The sequence below is a fragment of the Trichomycterus rosablanca genome, chromosome 10 (assembly GCF_030014385.1).
Source record: "Trichomycterus rosablanca isolate fTriRos1 chromosome 10, fTriRos1.hap1, whole genome shotgun sequence".
Taxonomy (NCBI): Eukaryota; Metazoa; Chordata; class Actinopteri; order Siluriformes; family Trichomycteridae; genus Trichomycterus; species Trichomycterus rosablanca.
In genome coordinates this window covers 5,473,445-5,495,525 of record NC_085997.1, presented here as the reverse complement: position 1 = coordinate 5,495,525, position 22,081 = coordinate 5,473,445, and the positions used below count along the sequence as shown (strand labels likewise).

At 39.8% G+C, this 22,081-nt stretch overlaps 1 protein-coding gene across 1 annotated transcript in view; it reads left to right on the top strand.

Moving 5' to 3' along the window:
- Nucleotides 1-18,425, top strand: part of LOC134321597 (integrin alpha-M-like) — a 28,299-nt gene extending 9,874 nt beyond the window's left edge. Inside the window, exons 7-29 of the mRNA XM_063003404.1 lie at nucleotides 722-869; nucleotides 1,457-1,607; nucleotides 1,707-1,777; nucleotides 3,168-3,267; nucleotides 4,341-4,474; nucleotides 4,575-4,721; nucleotides 6,394-6,597; nucleotides 6,732-6,865; nucleotides 7,168-7,310; nucleotides 8,854-9,002; nucleotides 9,692-9,823; nucleotides 10,621-10,694; nucleotides 10,784-10,925; nucleotides 11,596-11,694; nucleotides 12,006-12,085; nucleotides 12,175-12,261; nucleotides 12,499-12,577; nucleotides 12,690-12,785; nucleotides 14,068-14,148; nucleotides 16,663-16,773; nucleotides 16,866-16,979; nucleotides 18,099-18,209; nucleotides 18,309-18,425. Coding sequence (XP_062859474.1) covers nucleotides 722-869; nucleotides 1,457-1,607; nucleotides 1,707-1,777; nucleotides 3,168-3,267; nucleotides 4,341-4,474; nucleotides 4,575-4,721; nucleotides 6,394-6,597; nucleotides 6,732-6,865; nucleotides 7,168-7,310; nucleotides 8,854-9,002; nucleotides 9,692-9,823; nucleotides 10,621-10,694; nucleotides 10,784-10,925; nucleotides 11,596-11,694; nucleotides 12,006-12,085; nucleotides 12,175-12,261; nucleotides 12,499-12,577; nucleotides 12,690-12,785; nucleotides 14,068-14,148; nucleotides 16,663-16,773; nucleotides 16,866-16,979; nucleotides 18,099-18,209; nucleotides 18,309-18,425 — 2,704 coding nt within the window. The remainder of the gene's footprint in view (nucleotides 1-721; nucleotides 870-1,456; nucleotides 1,608-1,706; nucleotides 1,778-3,167; nucleotides 3,268-4,340; nucleotides 4,475-4,574; nucleotides 4,722-6,393; nucleotides 6,598-6,731; nucleotides 6,866-7,167; nucleotides 7,311-8,853; nucleotides 9,003-9,691; nucleotides 9,824-10,620; nucleotides 10,695-10,783; nucleotides 10,926-11,595; nucleotides 11,695-12,005; nucleotides 12,086-12,174; nucleotides 12,262-12,498; nucleotides 12,578-12,689; nucleotides 12,786-14,067; nucleotides 14,149-16,662; nucleotides 16,774-16,865; nucleotides 16,980-18,098; nucleotides 18,210-18,308) is intronic.
- The last annotated feature ends 3,656 nt before the right edge of the window (nucleotides 18,426-22,081 follow it).

Genomic DNA, 22,081 nt, shown 5'->3' with positions numbered 1-22,081 from the left:
TTTTTTTGGAAAAAATGGACGCCGTGTGCTCCGGACCAAAGACGAAAAGGACCGTCCAGACTGTTATCAGGAACAAGTCCAAAAGCCAGGGTGTGTCATAGTATGGGAACGTGTCAGTGCCCTTGGCAAAGGTCATTTACACTTCTGTGATGCAGCATTAATGCAGAAAATTACATTGAGATCTTTTCAAGGGACGTCCATGCATTTTTCAAGAGGGTACAGGTACTGGACCGGCCTGCCTGCAGTCCTGACCTATCCTCAATAGAGTTGCACATCTTAAGACGTGTCTGCAGGACGAACGGGACAAAATAAAAGCTGAAACACTAAATCGCTTGGTATCCTCGATGCCAAAACGTCTTTTAAGTGTGGTGAAAAGGAACGGCGGTAAATGCTTTACTGTCCCAACTTTTTTTTTAATGTGTTGCAGGTCTGAAATGCAGGAATGGATGTTTATTAATAAATAAATATATTATTATGTGTTCTTTACTTTTTAGTTTGCTGTTGCACAATATTCTTATTATTGTGAAATTCACATAAACTTCAGTCAGTTTCCAGACCTCAACAAAACAGCAAACATTACTCAGTTCAGATCCTCGACCAATACCGGCAAAGCTATCAATAAACTTGTGTAAGTATTATTTATTCATAAGACTAAATGACAGAATATTCAACGGTTATTTATGTTTATATTTATAGTCAATTTGCCTTTTCTTTCACACAGCAATGAACTATTTGCCAGCCAGGCCAGATCATATACTAACAAAGTCTTGCTGGTGATCACTGACGGTCAGTCATCATGGGGCGATGACAATCTGGGACTCGCTGCAGAGAATGCTCAGAGAAATAACATCACTTGCTATGCTATAGGGGTAAGAATCCCAACCCTAACCCTTTACATAAGCCAGGTTTTTATTGATTAACTTAACACCTATGATAAATGATAATGAGCTGAAATAAAACAAAGAAATGGACTTGCTGATACAGTTTTAATGGATGACGGATCCCAAGTTTGGGGATAAGTTTGGGGATATTCCGCTAGCACACCAGTGCTATCAGTCAGCTTGGCACCCCTAGCAGGCACAATTGGCAGTGCCTGCAGCAGACAAAATTGGCCACTGGTCTGCTGAGTGGGAAAGACCGATCTAACAAGGGGGTAGAGCGTTTGACGCTGTGCAAGGATACTGGTTAGTAGCCAGAGGTGGAGATCAGCGTGTGACTCTCCATACGTGAGACTGGCCTCATGCTTGATTCCACCAAAATATGGGCAACTAGGCTGCCAAGAAGTGGATGCTTTTGTCAAAAGTGACTTCCAATCACAACTGCAACTGAGGGTTAAGAACCGTGTTCAGGGGCCCAACAGTGCCAACTTGGCGTGTACCTTAACCACTGAGCTACCACAGCTTTCACACAATGTTGTAACCTGTCAGTATTTAATGATTCCCTTATACTTTAATAGGTTGGCTCTGCCTTTAATACCCCCTCAGCAGTGCAAGAGTTGAAAACGATCGCATCTGATCCGGATGAGAAATACGTATTTAAGGTGGACGGGTTTGCCGTGCTAAATCAAATTCGGAAAACTCTGGAGACTAACATTATCACAATCGAGGGTATGTCTTTAAATTTTCTTGTTTTGTTTATGTTAATTGACCTGTATAATTGTGTACCTGTCCTGCCATAACTGGTATTCTACGTTTATACCTCGTTAGGAACACAGACTGGAGATTCCTCCAAGATGGAATTTGCACAGGATGGTTTCAATACAGCCTTTGCTCCAAATGTAGGTTTAAAAAAACTCTTGGCAGTATTTTAAAAACACCCAGGATTGATCAAAAAAGTCATTAAATATTAATAAATCCATTCATACAGTGAATAATGGAGGTGGCTCGATGATGTTCTGGGGTTGCTTTGCTTCCTCTGGCACTGGAAACCTGCTGCATGTGGAGGAAAAGATGAATTCAATCAAGTGATCAAGTGTCAGGAAATTTTTTGAAAAAGTCTTTGGACCTTAAAACAAGACAATGATCCCAATCATATCTCAAAGTCCACCAAGGTTTGGTTTCAGAAGAAGTCCTCAAAGATTCTGGAGTGGCCGTCACAGTCGCCTTAGAAAGGATCTACGTATGTCCAACCCTGGTCTAGAATAGAACATAATAAAATAAAATGCCCAGGGACAGTGATAGATTAGGGGGTAGATCTTTGGTCTTTCAATTAAAAGGTTAAGAGTTTAAATTCCAGCTCTGCCATGCAGCCGATGTTGGGTAGCAATGAGAGAGTGTAATCTTCTGCAGTGGTTGTTGGTCCAAGGTTTTAAGTTTAGGCTTTAAAGGTGGACTTGATGGGATTGTTGAGTTGTGTATAAACCCTTGGTCCAGACTCCAAATGAGTAAGTAGAGGGTGACATCAGCAAGGAAGAACTTGAGAGAGTGGTGAGATCCTGTTGTTGAGACCCATTACGGTGCTCTTGTAGGGCTACGAGTAAGGACTTGTCAAGGAGAAAGCAAGGGAAAGATGGGTAATATACACTGATCAGTCATAACATTAAAACCACCTCCTTGTTTCTACACTCAATGTCCATTTTATCAGCTCCACTTACCATATAGAAGCACTTTGTAGTTCTACAATTACTGACTGTAGTCCATCTGTTTCTCTGCATGCTTTGTTAGCCCCCTTTTATGCTGTTCTTCAATGGTCAGAACCCCCACAGGACCACCACAGAGCAGAGCAGACACTATCATTGTGGTGGTGTGTTAGTGTGTGTTGTGCTGGTATGAGTGGATCAGACACAGCAGCACTGTCACTGCTGGACTGAGAATAGTCCATTAACCAAAAATATATCCAGCCAACAGTGCCCCGTAGGCAGCGTCCTGTGACCACTGATGAAGGTCTAGAAGATGACTAACTCAAACAGCAGCAATAGATGAGCGCTCGTCTTTGACTTTACATCTACAAGGTGGACCAACTAGGTAGGAGTGTCTAATAGAGTGGACAGTGAGTGGACACGGTATTTAAAAAACTCCAGCAGCGCTGCTGTGTAAATAATACCTGCTCTGTGGTGGTCCTGTGGGGGTCTTTATCATAAAAATAATAAGAGAAACTGTGTTAACGATGGTTCATCAAGGCTATATGTGACAAAATGACTCCGAGCTGATAATTTTATTTGTCTTTAGGGTAGCATAATAATGAGTGCAGTAGGAGCTTACCAGTGGAAAGGTGGATACCAGTACATGAATGACTTTAAAATGGGGAGCAGCAGTGACAGTTACTTTGGTAAGATCCTAAGTAAAGTATTAACACCCCTGGACTTCTACCTACCATCTACATTGGCAGCACTTTGGGGTTTGCTTATGTTGAGGTACAATATATTGTCAAAAGTATTCACCCACCCACCCAAATTATTGAATTCAGGTGTTCCAATCACTTCCATGGCCACAGATGTATAAAACCAAACACCTAGGTGTGCAGACTGCTTCTACAAACATTAGTGAAAGAATGGGTCGCTCCCAGGATCTCAGTGAATTCCAGTGTGGTACAGTGATAAGATGCCACCTGTGCAACAAGTCCAGTCGAGACATTTCCTCACTATTAAATAGTCCACAGTCTACCGTCACTGGATGCAGTGGTGTAAAGCATGCCACCACTGGACTCTCTGGAGTGATGAATCACGCTTCTCCGTCTTGCAATCTGATGGACGAGTCTGGGTTTGGCGGTTGCCAGGAGAACGGTACTTGTCTGACTGCATTGTGCCAAGTGTAAGGTTTGGTGGGGGGGAGATTATGGTGTGGGTTGTTTTTCAGGAGTCGGGCTCGACCCCTTAGTTCCAGTGAAAGGAACTCTTAATGCTTCAGCATACCAAGAGATTTCCTGTTCCAACATGACTGCGCACCAGTGCACAAAGCAAGGTCCATAAAGTCCAGAGTCCTGACCTCAACCCGATAAAACACCTTTGGGATGAATTAGAGCGGAGACCTTCTCGTCCAACATCAGTGTCTGACCTCACAAATGCGCTTCTGGAAGAATAGTCAAACATTCCCATAAACACACTCCTAAACCTTGTGGAAAGCCTTCCCAGAAGAGTTGAAGCTGTTATAGCTGCAAGGGGTGGCCCGACATCATATTAAACCCTATGGATTAAGAATGGGACGTCACTCAAGTTCATATGCATGTAAAGGCAGATGAGCGAATACTTTTGACAATATAGTGTATATTAAACAAAACTAAAGTTCAACTGTCGTCTCTTGGGTCTGTTGGTCCTTGACCCAAGAAGTCATTTCTACAATGTTCCTTGTGATTGAAGCTTTAGGTTTAAGTTTACCGTAATCAACACTGTTCAACATTTCCAGGTTATTCTATGACGGTAGCAAGAACAACACTTGGTACGTATGTTATTCAGGGAGCTCCGAGAGCAGAACACAAGGGAAAAGTTCTATTGTCTTCACTGCAGACGGGTAGTAACTATTCGATGGACTCCCCAGAGGTGATTCTCCTCTCATTACAATGATTTTAAAGCCATAAATAACATCCAATTAGTAATATGACAAACAGGACTATTATGATTTTGCTTTTTGAAACTGAAGCCTCAGATCGGTTCGTACTACGGAGCCGAAGTGTGCACGGTGGACCTAAACTCAGACGGCAATGCTGACCTTCTACTAGTTTCAGCTCCGCTGTATCACGAGGCCGATCAGGAAGGAAAAGTCTTCGTCTATACATTTCTGCACTGGGTAAAAAGCAAACACAAAACTAAAAAATATATGACCCAATCTAAGCGTGGGTCTCTTAAAAATCAGAAGCTGTTTGCTTAAAGGGTGTATCCCAAATTACAGTCCTGCAGTAATTTCCAGCACACATTGATGACGAACAGTAAACAGGTACAAAGCATGAGCAATTTAATATAATACGAATTATATATGTTCATCATTGTGACATCAGATTAGGTAACGTCTTTGCTGTTCCACTACCATTGCCTGTATTTACATTTACAGCATTTAGCAGATGCTCTTATTCCAGAGCGACTTCCCAAAGTCCTTCGTCAGTCTAAGAACCACAGGCGAAGAACACAAATCCAGTTAATCCATTTTAGGAAGGATAAAAAGGTTAGTAGGTCCAGGTTAGATTCAATGTAAGCACTTAGTAAAGATCCACATTGAGTTTGTTGGTCCTTTGAAAGGCATTCTGACTCCAAGAAGAAGATTAATTGGCGCTTTGAATCACCCTGCTTACTAGCAATTAAAGGTGTTTTTATTATTTGTCCAATATTTGTGGTGGACACTATATTCTTTAAGGTTGAACCTTAGTTATGTACGATGTCCATAGTTTCAATGTAAGCAATTCGTTACGAGGTGGGTCTTTAATTGGTTTATGAAGATGGCAAGAGACTCCACCACCTGGGTGCTAGTACATAGAACATCTTTGATTCCTGTCTCCCTTGAGTTCTGATTGGTGGATCAAGACTACCTAGACTTGTAGCTCAAAGGGTGCAGGGTACAGAACGGGGTTTAATAAGTTCTCCAGGGTATTTTGGGAGTGGTCCATTTTTGGCTTTGTAGACTAGCATCATTGTTTCAAACTGAATGTGGTAATAAAATAAAACCAAAATTCAAGACTTGCACATGACATGACTGTGGAAATTTGTGCCTATTTTGTCAAATGAGAATTTGTAAGGCTGGGCACTGATGTTGGTCAATGAGTATCATTGACAAACATGCAATAACAGAGGTAGTTGAGTTCCCACTAGAAAGTCTTTTAGAACTTGCTTTGTGCGCATGGACACAGTCATACTGGAACAGTCAATGGCCTTCCCTAAACTGTTGCTGCAGAGTTAAAATGAATAGAAACAAAACAACTGCACCCAGCAACGGAGAAAGTGGATAGAACAGGGATAGCGCAGAACTGAAAACTGGATGTCACAATAACAGGCTGCTATGGTCACTTGTGACAAGACAGCTGGAACATGTATAAGCAGAACCCGTACCCACTTACTGGTTTACCCTGGGCATAACCAGGACCTACTCGTGAGTGCTGGGATCTCCCAGGGTGGTTCTATGGTGAAGCCCAAAATGCTGCGACAAAATGCTGGGTAAGTTCCTAGTAAGAAGTAAAGAATTCTAGTATCACAACCCAGCGGAAGACTGGACTTGACCTACCTGCCCAGTATCCTACCTTCAGAGAAATGAGAGGGAGGAACTGTGACATATAAAAGAACTTCCACCTGGAGCGAATTATTGCTCATGAGGCGCAGGTTCTCATCAATCAAGAGGAATCTGACCAATCACACATTCTAGTTTGGTTAACTAATTAAGAAATTAATTATGTTTTATTCTATGAGTCTATAATTAGTCATGAAGCCTTCATGCCAATCTTGCATAACCTTTCAATACCTTTTCTCTAATCTAGTCTCTACAAGTAGAGCACAAGCAGACACTGAGGGGAATGCCAGGCCAGAGAGGAAGGTTTGGTTTGACGCTGGCAAGCCCTGCAGATCTCAACGGGGATCGTCTTGCAGATGTAGTGGTCGGAGCACCTCTGGAGGAGAATGGCCAGGGCAGCATATATATCTTTTCAGGAAGAGGAGAAGACATCAGTCCTACCTACTCACAGGTGAGATATAGAGATAGACAGGACTAATCATCCTTTAATAATCCTTTGAATCCCACAGGCAGCAAAGCAGCCCCACAACATCATGGATCCTCCAAATTGATTGTTGTCTGTTTTCTTTGTTGTTTTCAATACAGAGAATCAGTGGTTCGTCCGTGCGCCCCGGGCTGCTCTTCTTCGGGCTTTCTCTAGGTCAGTTTGCCCTGGACCACAGTGGAGACAACTTGACGGAACTTGCTGTCGGCTCCAAGGGCGCAGTCATAATTTTAAGGTATAGGGTTTGTGGGCTTTGTGATGACCGTTCCATTACCTTCACTTTGGAAGTATGCTAGGAGCCCTTGTCCATTTGGAAGATCTATTCGTGCCCAAGCTTTAACCTACAGGCTGGTGCTACACTGAGCTGAACAATCAAACACTACATACAAGCAGACTTATGGACGTCCACCATTCTTTTTCTGATGTCTTGGCCGATTTCTTTTGATTTTCCCATGATGCAAAGCAAGAGGCAAGTAGACCGTATTAAAAACAATAATGTAAGCTTGTTTGTGTTGTGTCTTTGTGTTGTTTGTGCAGGTCCAGACCCATCGTGTCCTTGGTCACCCAAGTAACCTACAAGCCGTCCAAAATCCCCATCAATGATACCGACTGCACAACTCCTTTGAACATCACGCTGAATTTGTGCTTTATTTTGAGTGGAAATTACAGTGTTACAAACGGTTGTTCTATCTATATTTCCTCAGTAGATTATATTCACTATATGGCCAAAAGTATGTAGACATTTATATTTAACAATGAGCTGCATATTGATCAGGTCCAAGTCTTGTCTCTGTGCAGGCCAAAGTCGGTCCTCCAAACCGAACTGGAACTGAACATTTTTTTAAACTGTTGCCACATGGCTGAAAACATCTACTTATTTTATATACAACCCCAAATCAGAAAAAGTTGGGACAGCATGAAAAATGCTAATATATATAAAAAAACATGGTCTCTTTTATTGCAGGCTGGTTGATTTCATGTTTTATCTGGTCAATTTCATTTCATTTATTAATCAACATCCGTCCTGCATTTCGGGCCTTCAACACATTTCAAAAAAAGTTGGGACAGTAAAGCATTTACCACACTTAAAAGATGTTTTGGAATTGAGGATGCCAAGTGATTTAGTGTTTCAGCTTTTATTTTGTCTCATTCTTCCTGCAAACACGTCTTAAGACAGGCCAGTCCAGTACCCGTACCCTCTCCTTCCGCAGCCATGCCTTTGTAATGTGTGCAGCATGTGGTTTTGCATCGTCTTGTTGAAAAATGCGTGGACGTCCCTAGAAAAGATGACGTCTTGAAGGCAGCACATGTTGCTCTAAGATCTCAATGTACTTTTCTGTATTAATGCTGCCATCACAAAAGTGTAAATGACCTTTGTCAAGGGCACTGACATACCCCATACCATGACAGACCCTGGCTTTTGGATGGTCCTTTTCGTCTTTGGTCCGGAGAACACGGCATCCATTTTTTTCCAAAAAAGACCTGGAATGCTGATTCATCTGACCACAAAACACATTTTCACTGTGTGATGGTCCATCCTAGATGCCTCCGAGCCCAGAGAAGTTGACGCCGCTTCTGGACATGGTTAACATAAGGCTACTTTTTTGCACTGTAAAGTTTTAAGTGACATTTGTGCATTTAACTCCATATTGTTTGCTGAGTAATCCCTCACCCATGTGGTTATATCAGCTATTGTTGAGTGGCGGTTCATGATGCAGTGCCGTCTGAGGGATGGAAGATCACGGGCGTTCAGGTTAAGCTTGTACCCTTGGCCTTTACGCACTGAAATTCCTCCTGATTCCTTGAATCGTTTAATGATATTATGCACTGTAGAGGGAGAAATATGCAAATCCCTTCCAATCTTTCTTTGAGGTTCATTGTTTTAAAACATTTCAATCATTTTCTCACACATTTGTGGACAAACTGAAGATCCTCTGATCATCTTTGCTCATCAAAGACTCAGCCTTTCCTGGATGCTGCTTTTGTACCAAACCATGATTACAATCACCTGTTTGGAATCACATCATTATTTAGTTTTTTCACCTCATTACTAGCCCTAAATTGCCCCCATCCCAACTTTTTTTGGAATGTGTTGCAGGCCTGAAATGCAGGAATGGATGTTTATTAACAAATACACATACACGTGTTCACATACATTTGGTCATATAGTCCAAATGCTTTATTTTTAAGAACTTAATTGGAACCGTTGATCTCTTTGTTTAGACTTAGCCGCTGACATTAACTACACGTTAAAACTCGATGCCAAACGACAGAGCTACCGGGCTTTCTTCTCTCCTAAAGAGCGTGTTCAGTCTGCCATGATGAAAGTAACGCTGATTAAGAAATGTACAGACCATGTGTTCTTTGTTGAGGTAAGTAAAAAATCCCAGTTTGGAAGATGTGGCTTGGCATTATCATGCGAAAACAAGCAGGGACCTGAGATAAAGACAAGTTTATAGGTAGAGCTACAGGCAGGCCAGTCTAGCACCTGCACTCTTGTAGTGCATAGCCACACTGTTCGAACACGTGCAAAATAAAGGCTTGGCTTTATCATCCTGAAACAAGCAGGGACCTGAATTAAAGACAGGTTTATAGGTAGAACTACAGGCAGGCAAGTCTAGCAGCTGCACTCTTGTAGTGCATAGCCACACTGTTCGAACACATGCAAAATAAAGGCTTGGCTTTATCATCCTGAAACAAGCAGGGATCCGAATTGAGGACATGTTTACCGGTAGACCTACAGGCAGGCCAGTCTAGCACCTGCACTCTTGTAGTGCAAAGCCACACTGTTCCAACTTGTGCAAAATGTGGCTTGGCATTATCATGCTAAAACAAGCAGGGACCTGAATTAAAGACAGGTCTAGAGGTAGAACTACAGACAGACCAGTCTAGCAGATGCACTCTTGTATTGCAAAGCCATGCTATTCGAACACATGCAAAAAAAAGGCTTGGCTTTATCATCCTGACACAAGCAGGGACCTGAATTACTGAATTGTTTTGGTATTGGTATAATGTATATTTTTAATACCGCAGGTATTTGCTTCATTTCTGTTTCTTTTAGGACTGCCCCAAGGATGCTTTAAATCCAGTGATCAATGAGTTAGCTTTTACATTTGAAGGACTCCCTAATAGTCAGATGAACAACCTAACACCAGTACTTCATCCCTCTATAAAAAACACATCCGACTACAATGTAAGTATGTTATTACTGTTTTTGTTACTACCTTTATTAACCATTGGATTCTGGACATTGGGTATAAATATACACTACATTTATAATGTTTCTACACCCACTGTCCATTTTATCAGCTCCACTTACCATATAGAAGCACTTTGTAGTCCTATAATTACTGACTGTTTCTCTACATACTGTTTTAGCCTGCTCTCACTCTGTTCTTCAATGGTCAGCACCACTACAGAGCAGGTATTATTTAGGTGGTGGGTCATTCTAAGCACTGCAGTGACACTGACATGGTGGTGGTGTGTTAGTGTGTGTTGTGCTGGTATAAGTGGATCAGACACAGCCCTGTCCACTCACTGTCCACTCTATTAGACACTCCTACCTGGTTGGTCCACCTTGTAGATGTAAAGTCAGAGACGATCGCTCATCTATTGCTGCTGTTTGAGTTGGTCATCTGCTAGACCTTCATCAGTGGTCACAGGACGCTACCCATGGGGCGCTGTTGGCTGTGTCTGATCCACGTCAGTGTCAGTGTCACTGCAGTGCTGAGAATGAATACCTGCTCTGTGGTGGCTCTGGGAGAGTCCTGACCATTGAAGAACAGCATGAAAGGGGGCTAACAAAGCATGCAGAGAAACAGATGGACTACAGTCAGTAATTGTAGAACTACAAAGTGCTTCTATATGGTAAGTCGAGCTGATAAAATGGACAGTGAGTGTAGAAACAAGGAGGTGATGTTAATGTTATGGCTGATTGGTGTAAATATCATTAATATGCGTCCTTGTTAACTACGTACAATTATTTTACAGCTGGATTTCGAAATCAACTGTGGATCTGATATGATCTGCGTTGACAATCTCAAAGTGGATTTAAATTTCAATGTGTAAGATGATTAGTGATACAACACATGCACACAAACTGTATTTAGTACTACATATAAGCATTGTGTAATAAACTTCTTTTTTTTTTTAGATCTTCAGATATAATAGTTGGATTGATGCAGGAAATGAACGTGACTGTTATTGTGGAGAACAGAGAGGAAAATTCCTACAACAGTCACATAATCCTTGAATACCCGTTTGGACTCTCCTTTAGGAGGTTTAGCAGTAGAAAGGTAAGAGTGGCAAATGCACAAACATCTTAGTGCTTTTATAGATAATTATTTCATTTATATTTTCATTATTTGTTGTCTTTATCTTATATTATAATTTATTAAAATATCTGCGAACTGAAGTAAATCAGACAATAAAAATGATTTGCAGGTGCAGGTCGGGTACTGCTCACGTGTCGGACAAGGCGTGCGTCAGTTCACTCTCCTCAATCGAGGCGGGGGTCAGCACCAGTAGAGAGAATAACACAATTGGGTAAAAACTGGAGAAAAAAGGAGAAAAATGCATTTTAAAAAATAATAATAAAATAAATACATAATAAAATAAATAAATAATAAAATAAATAAATATTAAATAAAAAATAAATAAATCAATAAATAATTACATAAATAATAAATAATAAAATAATAAAATAAATAAATAATAAAATAAATAATTATAAAATAAATAAATAATAAAATAAATAAATAATAATAAAATAAATACATAAAAAAAACACAAAAAAAACAGTAAAAAATATAAAAAAATTAATACAAATAAACTAAATACATAAAATAATTATTTATTTATTTACAATAAAATAAATAAATAAATCATTTAAAAAATAAATTAATTAATAAAAAATAATAAGAATAAATAAAATAAAACAAAATGTTTTGGTTCATGTCTGAGCAGGGTAAACTGGAGTGTAAGTCTGTGGACAGCGAAGAAAGAGCTGTACTGGGCCAGACCACCTGTTATATCAATAAACCCATCTTTAAAAGCAATGATAAGGTGAGTCAAAATGCCTTTATACTTCATTTTCTCATACTAACAATCTCTATTGGTAATATTTACACTGGTAATGGGTATTAAATAAAACTAATGACAAATACAGGTAGGGTATTTTGGTATGGCCAGCCTAAACTTTTCCATTAATAAGTGATTATTCAGCTTATTGTGGAATTACTATTATTTTGGGGTTTTTTTAATTAATGGAGGGCTGCTTTTATAGCATAAGCAAGTGAAAACCAGGCTCAATCAGCCTTTGGATTAAGGGCTCTTCTAATATCTTTAAACTCTGCACTCCTGTTTTCCTTCTGCAGGCAGTCTTTGACGTAACTTACAGCATTAAGAAAGACAGCAACTTTGACAGGATGTTGATGTTCAGTGCACGTGCCTACAGGTACACGTTTATATTCCGCTCACAAGCAAATTCCACATTTGTTTACGTTGTATATTTAACTGATCTACGTACTATTCCAACCTTTACAGTGACAATGACCAACATTCGAATTCTAGTGAAAAGTCCGTAAACAAATCCATTAGTGTCAAATATGGCATCTATGTTGCACTAATAAGGTTAGTCCACTCTTTTTATTAAATTTGTAAAAAGTCTTTAAAAGCTTACATGATGGATAGATGGATATAGAAGGATGGATGGATGGATAGATGATAGATAGATAGATTAGATAGACAGACAGACAGACAGACAGACAGATAGATAGATAGATAGATAGATCATGTTGCTCGTACAATGCATACATATACGTGATCTGTTATCTGTCAATACCAAACTTTTATCTACGTGATTTTAAGGCATGACAACTCCAGCGTCCACATTAACTTCACTGCAGGCAAGAATGACCTTCAAAAGCCAATCCAGCAAATTTTAAAGGTATAAAGAACATAAATTTTTAGCACTGTTCAACCTACAGTGCTATTTACATGCTATAACAACAACGGGGTGATAAATTAAATGTCGTATTTTCTCTCTTACCCTCTTTCAGGTAGAGAATGACATCAGGGATTTGAACTTTACTATTTTTATCAGAGTTCCCATAAAACTAGGAGATAAAGACATCTGGGCCAATAAAAATATGCAGGTACGTGTACAAAGTAGAATAAATATAGATTCTAGTGACACATAGATTACAGAAGATATATACTGTACGTAATGTTGGTAACTCTACAGTATGTGGAATGGTTTCTTTAAAAGTTGAATTGAGTGCAATCAGTTAAACGTTGACATTTGCAGGGACAAATCTAGTAAATCTAGTATATATATATATATATATATATATATATATATATATATATACATATATATATATATATATATACTGTATATATAGTATGCATTATGATGTAGTATATATTATTATATAGTATGTATTATTATACTGTATAGTATGTCTTGTTACATAGTACATATTATATAGTATATATTATTATATGATATGTATTACATAGTATATATTATTATATAGTATGAATTATGATATAGTATGTAATATTATATAATATCAATTATGATATAGTATGTATTATGCTATAATATATAGTATTATATAGTATGCATTACCATATAGTACATATTATTATGTAGTATATATTATGATATAGTATGTATTATTATATAGTATATATTATTATATAGTATGTCTTATTATATAGTATGTATTATTATATTGTATATATTATATAGTATATATTATTGTATAGTACATATTATTATATAGTACATACATTATATAGTACATATTATTATATAGTATGTATTATTATATAGTACGTATTATTATATAGTACATATTATTATATAGTACATATTATTATATATGTATTATTATATAGTACATATTATTATATAATATGTATTATTATATAGTACATATTATTATATAGTATGTATTATCATATAGTATATATTATTATATAGTATGTACTATTATATAGTACATATTAATATATAGTATGTGTTATGATATAGTACATATTATTATATCGTATGTATTATGATATATTATATATAACAAGACACGTTAAGCTTTATTTTTCGTACTGCCTGGGTCACTTTAATTGCATCATATCAAACAGGTCGTCTCATTGGAGGCACTTTGTAAGCATCAGCGGAAAACTGGCTCAAAATTCAATCAGAAACTTTAAAGGATGGAGGCGCAATGGCACCGCCAAACTTCATTGGAAACATGGCACAGCAGATTACGTCACGGTTCGCGCTGAAACCCTAGTATACTTTGGCGCCAGCTTTCGGCAGACAAGGGCTAATGTTGTCCAAATGTAACGTGTTTTTGCTGGGAATAAACCCCACATATGCATAAAACCTTAAAAATCTTAAAAACCTGTAAATGACATTGTGTTTTTTAGATTCAAGGTTGCTTTGGGGAGAAAGATGAGAAACCCACCAACAGTGATTTTGTGGCAGCACTGAAAAAACAACCTGAAGTGGTGAGTACTAGATATGTCTTGGTATGTCCAGCAAACAGATTTTAGTTTTAATCACAACTTAATTAGTATGAATTAAATTAGTATTATTATCAGCTCCACTTACCACATAGAAGCACTTTGTAGTTCTGACTGTCAGTTTCTCTGCATGCTTTGTTAGCCCCCTTTCATGCTGTTATTCAATGGTCAGAACCACCACAGGACCCCCACAGAGCAGGTATTATTTAGGTGGTGGATCATTCTCAGCACTACAGTGACAATGACATGGTGGTGGTGTGTTAGTGTGTGTTGTGCTGGTATGAGTGGATCAGACACAGCAGCTCTGCTGGAGTTTTTAAACACCGTGTCCATTCCCTGTCCAATCTATTAGACACTCCTACCTAGTTGGTCCACCTTGTAGATGTAAAGTCAGAGATGATCGCTCATCTATTGCTGCTGTTTGACTTGGTCATCTTCTAGACCTTCATCAGTGGTCACAGGACGCTACCCATGGGGCGCTGTTGGCTATTCTCAATCCAGCAGTGACAGTGAGGTGTTTAAAAACTCCATCAGCATCGTTGTGTCTGATCCACTCATACCAGCACAACACACACTAACACACCACCACCATGTCAGTGTCACTGTAGTGCTGAGAATAATACCTGGTCCTGGGAGAGTCCTGACCATTGAAGAACAGCATAAAAGGGGGCTAACAAAGCATGCAGAGAAACAGATGGACTACAGTCAGTAATTGTAGAACTACAAAGTGCTTCTATATGGTAAGTGGGGCTGATAAAATGGATAGTGAGTGTAGAAACACTCAGGTTTTAATGTTATGGCTGATCGGTGTGTATATATATATATATATATACAGTGTATCACAAAAGTGAGTACACCCCTCACATTTCTGCAAATATTTTATTATATCTTTTCATGGGACAACACTATAAAAATAAAACTTGGATATAACTTAGAGTAGTCAGTGTACAACTTGTATAGCAGTGTAGATTTACTGTCTTTTGAAAATAACTCAACACACAGCCATTAATGTCTAAATGGCTGGCAACATAAGTGAGTACACCCCACAGTGAACATGTCCAAATTGTGCCCAAAGTGTCAATATTTTGTGTGACCACCATTATTATCCAGCACTGCCTTAACCCTCCTGGGCATGGAATTCACCAGAGCTGCACAGGTCGCTACTGGAATCCTCTTCCACTCCTCCATGATGACATCACGAAGCTGGTGGATGTTAGACACCTTGAACTCCTCCACCTTCCACTTGAGGATGCGCCACAGGTGCTCAATTGGGTTTAGTCCATCACCTTTACCTTCAGCTTCCTCAGCAAGGCAGTTGTCATCTTGGAGGTTGTGTTTGGGGTCGTTATCCTGTTGGAAAACTGCCATGAGGCCCAGTTTTCGAAGGGAGGGGATCATGCTCTGTTTCAGAATGTCAGAGTACATGTTGGAATTAATGTTTCCCTCAATGAACTGCAGCTCCCCAGTGCCAGCAACACTCATGCAGCCCAAGACCATGATGCTACCACCACCATGCTTGACTGTAGGCAAGATACAGTTGTCTTGGTACTTCTCACCAGGGCGCCGCCACACATGCTGGACACCATCTAAGCCAAACAAGTTTATCTTGGTCTCGTCAGACCACAGGACATTCCAGTAATCCATGCTCTTGGACTGCTTGTCTTCAGCAAACTGTTTGTGGGCTTTCTTGTGCGTCAGCTTCCTTCTGGGATGATGACCATGCAGACCGAGTTGATGCAGTGTGCGGCGTATGGTCTGAGCACTGACAGGCTGACCTCCCACGTCTTCAACCTCTGCAGCAATGCTGGCAGCACTCATGTGTCTATTTTTTAAAGCCAACCTCTGGATATGACGCCGAACACGTGGACTCAACTTCTTTGGTCGACCCTGGCGAAGCCTGTTCCGAGTGGAAGCTGTCCTGGAAAACCGCTGTATGACCTTGGCCACCATGCTGTAGCTCAGTTTCAGGGTGTTAGCAATCTTCTTATAGCCCAGGCCATCTTTGTGGAGAGCAACAATTCTATTTCTCACATCCTCAGAGAGTTCTTTGCCATGAGGTACTATGTTGAATATCCAGTGGCCAGTATGAGAGAATTGTACCCAAAACACCAAATTTAACAGCCCTGCTCCCCATTTACACCTGGGACCTTGACACATGACACCAGGGAGGGACAACGACACATTTGGGCACAATTTGGACATGTTCACTGTGGGGTGTACTCACTTATGTTGCCAGCTATTTAGACATTAATGGCTGTGTGTTGAGTTATTTTCAGAAGACAGTAAATCTACACTGCTATACAAGCTGTACACTGACTACTCTAAGTTATATCCAAGTTTCATGTCTATAGTGTTGTCCCATGAAAAGATATAATGAAATATTTGCAGAAATGTGAGGGGTGTACTCACTTTTGTGATACACTGTATATATATATATATATATATATATATATATATATATATATATATATATATAACTAGCAAAAACTCTATTTTCAGAATTGCTCTGTGGCCGAGTGTAGAGTGTTCAGATGTGACGCTATTTTTATGAGGAGGGAGACAAAATTCTACAGCATCTCCGGTAACGTCAGCTCTGGATGGATCGAACAGGTATGTTCATTTAGTACTGTATATTCTGCTTGAGCACATTCCTTCTTTTATTTTGCACAGTGTAATACTTTAATATCTCTGCTCACGTTTAGACGGGACTCCGAACGATGATTTTCGAACTCGTCAGTACTGCAACTCTGGAGTATAACAAAACGAAATACGTCTACATTTCCTCTGACTCTCTGTACACTTCACCCACTAGGAAGGTTTGTTTGTTTGTTTGTTTGTTTATTAGTATTTTAACATCATGTTTTACACTTTGGTTACATTCATGACAGGAACGGTCGTTACACTTAACACCAGGTTCATCAGTTCACACAAGGTTATACAGTATCAAACACAGTCATGGACAATTTAGTGTCTCCAATTCACCTCACTTGCAGGGAGGAAACCGGAGCACCCGGAGGAAACCCATGCGGACACGGGGAGAACATGCAAACTCCACACAGAAAGGACCCGGACTGCCCCACCTGGGGATCGAACCCAGGACCTTCTTGCTGTGAGGCGACAGTGCTACCCACTTAGCCACTGTGCCGCCCCACTAGAAAGGTAAATTCTGTAGTTTTAGAGTACTAAAGACCAAGACTAGTCTAAATATTTAGCTGAACTATGGGTCTTTTCTTTGTATGTCAATTAAATACGAGATCAAATGATACATGAACAAAAATTCTGCTGGGAGCTTCATGGCATGGATTTACAGCATTCAGGACCAACAGACCAAATGCCCCTGTTGAACAAGCCAAGGGTGACAGTGGCAAGGAAAAACTACCTTAATTTCATGAAGAAACCTTAAGACTTAGCAAGGACCTCCATCCTCCTTGGGTGGCCAGGAAAGTGGCAGTGATAGCTCATCAGTGTACTAGACTGGTAGTCCAGATGGATGGAGAGATGAATGGAAGGATGGATGGATGAATGGATGGATGGAAGAATGGATGGATGGATGGATGGATGGATGGAAGGATGGATGGATGGAGAGATGAATGGATGGAAGAATGGATGAAAGGATGGATGGATGGATGGAAGGATGGAAGGATGGGTGGATGGATGGATGGAAGGATGGATGGAAAAATGGATGGATGGATGGATGTAAGAACTACAAAGTGCTTCTATATGGTAAGTGGAGCTGATATATATATTTATATATAATTTATATATATTTTTTTTTTTTTAGTTGGATTGCATACCAAATGTATGAGGTTATGGGGATTTACGGCAAAGGGTTGAGGGATGTTAAAGGCATCGTGTCTAATTTACTGTCATATGTTTTAAAAATGCATTATTTGAATGTTTTGATTCTGTTCTTAGTATGTGTTGGTTTTGCACAGATTATTACCCAGGTGGAGGTGTATGAGGAAGAATTCCCACTTAAGGAGACGATTGGAGGAGCCGTAGGAGGGCTGGTGATTTTGGCTCTCATCACTGCTTGCCTCTATAAGGTCACTAAAATCATGAACACAATGCTTTAAATAAAAAAAAATGCTTTAGGTATCGTTCTACATAATTAAGATCACATTTTATTTCCACTCTTCTCTTAGGCTGGGTTCTTCAAAAGCAACTATAAGAAAATGTTAGAGGAAGCTAATGCTAATAAAGCTGGAGGAGGGCCTGGAGCTGGAGGAGGGCCTGGAGGAAATCCAGCCACTCATCAGTGAGCATTCGGCTCCGACGCATCGGAAGCATATATTAAATCTGACTTCATTTCCTTTCTCTGTGATACAATAACCTCAATCTTAGGTCTCACTCACATTTGTAACTGGTGCCTGGCAATTCCTGCTTGCAAAAAATACATAAAAGAAGTAAATAAAGCTACAACCAAAAATATAAAATCAACCCTGTCCTCCTTTCCTTTGATGGTTCAGTACTCACACTGCATTACTGGATGGAAAGAGATCTTAGGCAGAACAAGAACGGGAGGTCACATGGCTATGTTTCCACTCCACCCTTCGCATATAGACTGTGGGATTATGGGGACATATACACCGATCAGCCATAACATTAAAACCACCTCCCAGTTTCCACACACACTGTCCATTTTATCAGCTCCACTTACCATAAAGGAGCACTTTGTGGTTCTACAATTACTGACTGTAGTCCATCTGTTTCTCTGCATGCTTTGTTAGCCCCCTTTCACCCTGTTCTTCAATGTAGGTATGATTTAGGTGGTGGATCATTCTCAGCACTGCACTGATTTGGTGGTGGTATGTTAGTGTGTGTTGTGCTGGTTTGAGTGGATCATATACAGCAGTGCTGCTGGAGTTTTTAAATACCGTGTCCACTCACCGTCCACTCTATTAGACACTCCTACCTAGTTGGTCCACCTTGTAGATGAAAAGTCAGAGACGATCGCTCATATATAGCTGCTGTTTGAGTTGGTCATCTTCTAGACCTTCATCAGTCGTCACAGGACGCTGCCCACGGGGCGCTGTTGGCTAGATGTTCTCAGTCCAGCAGTGACAGTGATGATCCAGTCATACCAGCACAACACACACTAACACACCACCACCATGTCAGTGTCACTGCAGTGCTGAGAACGATCCACCACCCAAATAATACCTGCTCTGTGGTGGTCCTGGGAGAGTCCTGACCATTGAAGAACAGCATGAAAGTGGGCTAACAAAGCATGCAGGGAAACAGATGGACTACAGTCAGTAACTGTAGAACTACAAAGTGCAAAATGGACAGTGAGTGAGTGTAGAATCAATGAGGTGGTTTTAATGTTGTGGCTGATCAGTGTATATCACATATTCATAAGATTCATGTATTCTGCTATTACGCAGGGGCGGCTCGTCGCACCACCAAAGGGCGAAAGGGAAGCAATTTTTCTATCACAACTGTGACTGTTCTGGACAGTCTGTATTGCCTCTGAATATCGTAGTCCAATCAGCGTCGAGTTGTGTTCCGTACAGTACCGCCCCTTTTGCTCTCATAGACTCTCATGTTAAGGCACTTTTTTTCAAACTGCAGGCGCTGCAATACATTCTAAATGGGTTCCGGGAGGGCTCGCACTTACATGCTTGCGTCACACGTAACCTGGTGTTGCGATCTCGTCACCATGACTACCATTACCATTAAGTAATGTAATTTTTAAAATGTGAATTGTGATTGCACTTATTGTATCTCCCAAATTGTTTAATTGTACTTCCTTATTCATTGCACATCAGCCCCGATGCCAATCGTTATTCTGGATCTGCTGCACCTAAAATAAAATGCTATCTGATGAAGACTGAATGAAATTGTTTGTGTTATGGCTTTACTTAATTTTATGATTAATGGTAAAGCTGGTCTCTCTCCATGTTCAAACTTATTTGTGAGGACAAACTGACAGATGACTTAAGCTGTTAATTATTTAACAGCTTATAATTAAGCTGTTAAAAGAAAGTGTGAAATAGAGCAATTAAATGCTTTTGTACCTTGAAAATATGAGTGCAGCCACTAAAATGGTTTGACACAAGTCCACTGATGTTCCAGACATGTATGATTTTCAGAGAACCCAAAATTTACTGACCCTACGACACCACACTCACTCAGGACGTCCTTTGGCATTTTGTTCAAGCCCTATGACAGGAAACACTCAGTAATTGACATTCATTCGTTATTACACATAAATATATGTATTTGTGTTACTAAATACATAAAATGGAGCAGAAATGGTTACAGTGATCTGTATGCTAGGTTGTTTACCAATAAGCAATAACATGGTGACATCTACTGGTAGCTAGGAGAAGTCGTTAGATTGGCTTGTTTTTAGCCCAATTAAGCTAAATTGTAAGCTCACTGGGCAAAATATAAAAATATAATTAGTCCTACAATGCTTATTTTAATTTAATTAGACATATTTAAAGACAAATGGGTGTATTTAAAACAGTAGCAACAGGTCAAACCTGTCTGGCAAAACAGCACTTGTTAGCATTGAACAATTAGCTGTGAAGACTCAACTACTACTATTGTATTGTGGAATAGCAAATGTACATGGAGGCATTTCCAGTTAGCATATTATAAAATATTCACATATTCTAGTATATTTTGATAATATTAAATAAAGAACCAATTAAAATGATACACTATATTGCCAAAAGTATTCCCTCACCCATCCAAATAATTGAATCCAGGTGTTCCAATCACTTCCATGGCCACAGGTGTATGAAACCAAGCACCTAGGCATAGAAGCAGACTGCTTCTACAAACATTAGTGAAAGAATGGGTCGCTCTCAGGAGCTCAGTGAATTCCAGCGTGGTACCGTGATAGGATGCCACCTGTGCAACAAGTCCAGTCGTGAGATTTCCTCGCTACTAAATATTCCACAGTCGACTGTCAGTGGTATTATAACAAAGTGGAAGCGATTGGGAACGACAGCAACTCGGCCACGAAGTGGTAGGCCATGTAAAATGACAGGGTCAGCGGATGCAGAGTCAATCGCTACAGACCTCCAAACTTCATGTGGCCTTCAGATTAGCTCAAGAACAGTGCGTAGAGAGCTTCATGGAACGGGTTTCCATGGCCGAGCAGCTGCATCCAAGCCTTACATCACCAAAGCATCGAATGCTGGACTCTAGAGCAGTGTAGACGTGTTCTCTGGAGTAACGAATCACGCTTCTCTGTCTGACAATCTGATGAACGAGTCTGTGTTTGGCGTTTTCCAGGAGAATGATACTTGTCTGACTGCATTGTGCCGAGTGTAAAGTTTGGTGGAGAGGGGATTATGGTGTGGGGTTGTTTTTCAGGAGTGTTTCAACATGACTGCGCACCAGTGCACAAAGCAAGCTCCATAAAGACGTGGAATAACGAGTTTGGTGTGAAAGAACTTGACTGGCCTGCACCTCAACCTCACACTTAAAAGACGTTTTGGCACCGAGGAGACCAAGCGATTTAGTGTTTCAGCTTTTATTTTGTCTCGTTCTTCCTGCAAACACGTTTTAAGATGGTGCAACAGTACGGGGTTTTTTCGAAATTCTCCACACATTCTCTATTGGGGACAGATCAGGACTGCAGGCAGGCCAGTCCAGTACCCGTATCTATCTATCTATCTATCTATCTATCTATCTATCTATCTATCTATCTATCTATCTATCTATCTATCTATCTATCTATCTATCTATCTATCTATCTATCTATCTATCTATCTATCTAATCTAATCTATCTATCTATCTATCTATCTATCTATCTATCTATCTATCTATCTATCTATCTATCTATCTATCTATCTATCTATCTAATCTAATCTATCTATCTATCTATCTATCTATCTATCTATCTATCTAATCTAATCTAATCTAATCTAATCTAATCTAATCTAATCTAATGTAATG